At 63.0% G+C, this 5281-nt stretch overlaps 1 protein-coding gene across 1 annotated transcript in view; it reads right to left on the bottom strand.

Moving 5' to 3' along the window:
• DSCAML1 (DS cell adhesion molecule like 1) overlaps positions 1 to 5281 on the bottom strand; it is a gene marked incomplete at its 5' end in the record, with an annotated part of 193076 nt that overhangs the window by 34982 nt on the left and 152813 nt on the right. The window contains 3 exons of the mRNA XM_019511756.1: positions 781 to 909; positions 1053 to 1149; positions 1697 to 1896. Of these exons, the coding sequence (XP_019367301.1) occupies positions 781 to 909; positions 1053 to 1149; positions 1697 to 1896 (426 nt within the window). The remainder of the gene's footprint in view (positions 1 to 780; positions 910 to 1052; positions 1150 to 1696; positions 1897 to 5281) is intronic.

The following is a 5281-nucleotide window of genomic DNA, read 5'->3' as shown; positions in this document are numbered from 1 at the left end:
AGGGACAGATTTCTGCCCAGGGCATTTCCCCCAGCACTTCCTCGGCGCAGCAGGACCCTGCCAGGGGCTTCCCCCGTCCAACGCGCAGGGTCTCCGCTTTGGAGAGGGGAGCTGTCTCAGGCCAGCCTGCCCACTCCTCTCCCGATGCGCACGTACAGCCAGTGGCTCTCTGACCCCCGGCCTTGAGATGCCTTCGTTATAGTTCATGAACACCGCGCTCTCCTTTGGTCAACGAGACAGGGATCAGATGATTCCCTTTAAGAGCTGAGGCCTGGAGACTTGTGTCCCCGGCACCTCTTCCTGGAAGGGCCCCTCTCCCCGTGCTGGCAGCAGACAAGGGATCTGCATCGCGGTGACGGATTCATGCACAAATGCATGCTGCTAACGGTGTCTTTATAAACAAGAGAAACCAGGCACCGTGTGCGGTGCCCAGCACCCTTCCTCCGCCCCTGGCAGGAGGAGGCAGGGCTGCCTGGCACGTCCCAGGGCCCTGCATCAATAACCCGGTTCCCCGCATGTCTGACCTGCAGAGTCCCGATGTGACCAGCCCCCCGGCTGCCTCGGCAAGGGAAGGCTCCACTTCCGCAGCACCGGGGGAAAGCTCCCAGTCACTCGCAGCCACAGCGGCTCTCCCTCCACCTGAGAGAACATGATCTGCCCCCCAGCCAAACCCCATCAGCTCCTTCCACCGGGCTATTGGGGTATGTAATGGGAGCAGCTGCGCCTCTGCTTTGCCCTGGGGTAGCTCTGTGCAGCAGGGAGATGCGGACAGACACCTACCGGACTTGTTCTTGTACTCGATATCGAATCCAGTGATGATGCTGTTCCCATCAAACCTCTGAGTCCAGCGCAGGTTCATGCTTCGGGCTTTCACCTCCCGAATCTCCAGCTCAGGGGGGTCTGGGGGCTCTTGGGGAGAAAGCAGGAGCAAGGGAATACCACCAGTAGGAGAAAGCAGCACTCCTCCCTTCCCCACAGGCTGGGCCAGCTGGCCTCGCAGCGATCGCGCCTGGGAAGGGAGGCTGCATCACTCGCATGCAAGGAACAAGTACCTTGGACGGTGAGCTGGATCAGGCCTCGGTCTTCGCCGTAGGAGTTGATGGCGTGGCAGGAGAAGAACACGGAGTCACCACGGTCTGCTGGCTTCAGCTGGGCACGTCCCAAGGCAGAAGGAGCCGTGTCAAAAGGGGCAACCCCGTCATGTGGGAGCATCCCGGCCCGGGACCTAGCCTGGCCGTGCTGGCGCCCAAACTCGTGCTGGCCTTGCCTGCCCCGCGCCCCAGGGAGACCAGCTGGGGAAATGCCAGGGCCTGCCATGTGGCAGCAATCTGGTGTCCATCACCCTCGGCTGCACTGCAATGGCACCACGAGCCCCCGCGCCTTTGCAGGGATTCATGGCTGCTTCCACGTGGAGGGCGGCTCTGGGCGTATCTGAAGCACTACCGAATGCGCCAAGCAGCACCCCCTGCCTCCCCTTCTACCCCATGCCTGCCCCACCGACAGCGCGTCCGTCTCCAGGAAAACCCACGTGTCCCTTCCATGGCTCAGCGTGGATACAGGCAGACAACCGACCTCTGAGCATCCCCTGCGGGGGCTGAGCTGTGCCCCGAGCCAAGAGGGAAGAGGATGGGAACATGCACTGCCCTGCCCTGATCCATGGGGGTGCCACCGGGGTGGGCCGGGGGCAGCCTCTCACCTTGAGGGTGGAGATGACCTCGTCGCCATTGTCTTTGGTGGCGATGGCGTAGCGCATGTTGCGGTCGGGGTCGATGACCGTGTCGCCCTTCTCCCAGCGGATGATGATGGGCCGCTCCCCTCGGGCTGTGCAGTTCAGCTCCTTCATCTGCCCCTTGATGGCGATGGTCGTGTTGGGGTGGGATGTGATCATGGCCGGGACTGGGGGAGGAGAGAACAGAGAGCGGCGATGGCCCGGGCTTCTCTGCCTCCCCAGCTCGGCTGCAAAGTGGGGTGAACTCTTTCCTGCCCCCCCTTCCTGACTGCAAGGGCTCAGACGCTGTAGTGATGGTGGGTGCCAGGGGATCTAGAGAGCCAAGGGGCTTCCTCCCCCCGGCTTACTCCGCATGGAAGAAAGAGCTCATAACATGCATGGCTGAAGAGACTGCAGCCGCTGCAGGAGCCAGGAGCAGCAGCTCGCACATCCTGCATCACCCCGCACTGGGCCTGACCCCTCCTCGCTGTTCCCAGCAGCGCTGTTGTGTTTGGAAACACGTGCACAACTCCCCTCGCATGGCGGCTGCTCTGTGACCCCCTCAGGGGTTATTCTCCAAAGCGGCACTGCCCGAGCCCACGCACTCCTCCCTCCCCAGCCAGGGGTGCAGGGTGCACCCCGTGGCCTGCACAGAGGGGTGGCCCAATGCGCCCCGTCAGCGGCCCGTCGAGCCGGCAGCTCGCGCCGCCAGGAGCAGAATGGCTGCGTTGCATTCTCCAGATCAGGATCATAAAATAATGAAGCAGATAAATTTTATAATGCATAGCATTACACCAGGATATACAATAAAATGTGAAAGACAAATAACTAGGCGCAAGTTATAATGAAGAGAAAGCCTCCAGTCGGAGACATGCGGGGATGAATTATTGACTACGGTTTTACACTCTCAAGGATGTGAGGAGGAATATTTTTCCATCAAAGATTTGCATAATTCACTCGTATAAACCTGGGCAGAATATAGAGCACGATCTGACATCAACAAGTCGGGCTTTGCATTGCAGATGCCACAGATTTTTTTTTTATGCCTATCTGGAATATTTACATAAAATTAAAAGCAAGGCCGTGCTCAGCTCCACTGCTTCCCCCGGGGGAGGCTGGCCCGGCCACCCCCACCGGGAGGGCCCGGGGGGTCTGCGGAGTGACGGGAACGTGGGCAGAGCAGGGTGAGGAGCCATGTAGCAGAGCAAAGGACCGCCCTGTTACCGGCATCACGCCGGCGCCTCTGGCACGTTTGCAGCGCTGCAGCTCCTCGGTGCCGGCAAGCCGCGAAGGGAGCCAGCTGCATCCCCGTCGGTGCCCCTGGGAGGAGGGGAAGCCCGAAGGAAGCCCTGCCCCGGGGATACTTGAGCCGACGGCACTAGCAAAGCCAGCCCCTCCGTAACAGCCCGCAGGGCCGGGCCTGGCCAAGAGCCTGCATCCCCGTGGGCTGCAGCTTGCCCTTCCCTGTGCAGGAGCCCAGCGCTGAGCCCTAGTCCGTGGCCAGGGAAGGACCCAGGCCACGGAGGCAGAGGCTCTGCCGGCTGCGCACAGGGGCAGGCTGGGCACAGGGCCTCGCTGGGTCTGGGTCCCGCTCAAGCCTGTGCCAGGAGGGGAAGCGAGTCCACCCACGTGCCCCTTCCCGCTCCGAGAGACAACGGCAACCAATGCCAGCATGCTCCGCGCCGACTGGACCCCCAACCGAGCATGCCCTGGCGTGGCCCAGACGCAGCCCTCCACCCCAGCGCGCCTGCCGCTCATTTGGCCTCTGGAAAATGAATTTGGCTTTCGCTCGCAAAGCCACGATTTATCCACGGAGCGAAGCGGGCTGCACCTCGGCGGCCCCGGAGCGGCACGTACCGTACCGGAGAAGCAGGCTCGGGGGGGACTGGCTAAGCGGGGAAAAAATGTAATGCATAAACAAACAGCGCTGCCGAGTCCCGCAGTAATATATGATAATGACAATCCGCAAAGGCAACACACACTGTTATAATGGGACACAAGAGGCTCTAATGAGCTACGACTTCTCGGCTTTCTATGGCGATGTAATTCAATTAGCAGCGAAGCAGCCTTTCCTCGCTGGCTGCTTGTGGCCGCGGGTCCGGCGGGGTGCGGGGTGCGGGGGGCCGGGCGCGGAGGACTGTGCCTGGAGCCGGCCCGGGGAGCTGCAGCACGGAGACCTGAGCACGTGAGCGGCGCGAGCCTGGCAGCCGGCTGCGGTGGGCACCAGCAGGCACGGCACCGGGTGAAGGGACGGGCAGACGGCAGCGAGGGCTGAGGACTGTTTCCAGGTGCCCGGTCCAAGCGGGGAGACGAGGCCAAGGCTCTGCAGCCGAACACAGCCTGGACCGCTCGCGGCAGGCAGCAGATGGGGCTGCCCTGACAGAGGGGGTCGGTGCTCTGCCCACCAGAGACCCCGCTGCCCGCCAGCATCAGAGGGGCACAGGACGTGTCTGCTGAGGCCTGCGCCTCCTACAGCCGGCCCATCCGGGCACTGCCGGGCCTCTGGATTCAACAGTGGCGGCTGGGAAGCGAGGTATGGACACCCACTGCAGAGAGGTCCCAGCGCAGACATCTGCCCTGACCAAGTACTGGGCTCCAGCTGAACCCCAGGGAGGGTGGCACTCTGCAGCCCCACGACACCCGCCCTCATGCCAGCCTGCTGCATGCCGGCAGCCGGGCACCTGGGTGACAGGCAGCACACGGTGCTGGGTTTGGGCTAAAGGTTCCCCGGAGGAGGCTGTTTTCCTGGCAGCTCCTAGAGCGGCTCCCCCCCGCCCCCCCAAGCAGCGTTTCCTCCTCTGGATTCTCCCTTTTGTGTCCCCGCTGCTTGTTAACAAGCCCCAGACAAGAGGCTGATCCCATTTGGTGGGCAGAGATAAGCCGGCGACAAAGGGAGCTGTCAGCGCGCGGCGTGTTCTGCCATCCTGCGCCAGGCTGGGGGTAAGGAAAGCAGCACCGCGCCGGAGCCACCCCGCCACAAAGGCTGGCGCTTCCTCCTCGCGGCCGCGGTGCCTGTTTTCCGGGAGCCGGTTGTGTGATATTAATCTGATTGCACCCGTTCCGGCTTCCCTTCCACGCTGATTAGCGGAGTCTCACCTGAAGCAGAAGATTAATTCAAATGGCATGGAAGCAATCAGTTCTGCTCGTGGCGCCCGGCAGCAAGCCTCTGCGCATGTGCCCACCTGCTGCTGCTGGCAGCACCCAGCCTGCCTCAGCTGGCTCATGCCCAGTGCCAGGGTGAGGCCCTGGCCGCTCGTGGTGCCGTGCCCGTCTCCCTGCTCCAATGGGCCTCGCAGTGGGTACCTCGCATCCTGGGGAAGCTCAGCACCTCCCGGCAGGATCAGTCCTCGGCAGTGCCGCAATACTTGGTGAGAAGGGCGCTTGCGGTGCCTGCACAGAGGGGCCCCTTCTCTTTGGCCGTGTGGTTTCAGCCCCAGCTCCTTGCGTGGTGGCTGCAGGCGGCCCGCGGGATGGATGGCCGTGTGCATCCCTCCCCGCTGGCTTGCTGGCAGCCCAGCGGCGAGGGCCGGGTTGGGAGAGGCTCCGGCACGCACGGCTGGACCTGCGCACACT

The sequence above is a fragment of the Gavialis gangeticus genome, unplaced genomic scaffold, assembly GCF_001723915.1.
Source record: "Gavialis gangeticus isolate Ggan-Ray unplaced genomic scaffold, GavGan_comp1, whole genome shotgun sequence".
In the NCBI taxonomy this organism is placed as follows: Eukaryota; Metazoa; Chordata; order Crocodylia; family Gavialidae; genus Gavialis; species Gavialis gangeticus.
Note: the sequence above shows the minus strand (reverse complement) of the source record. Positions and strands in the feature narration are given on the sequence as shown.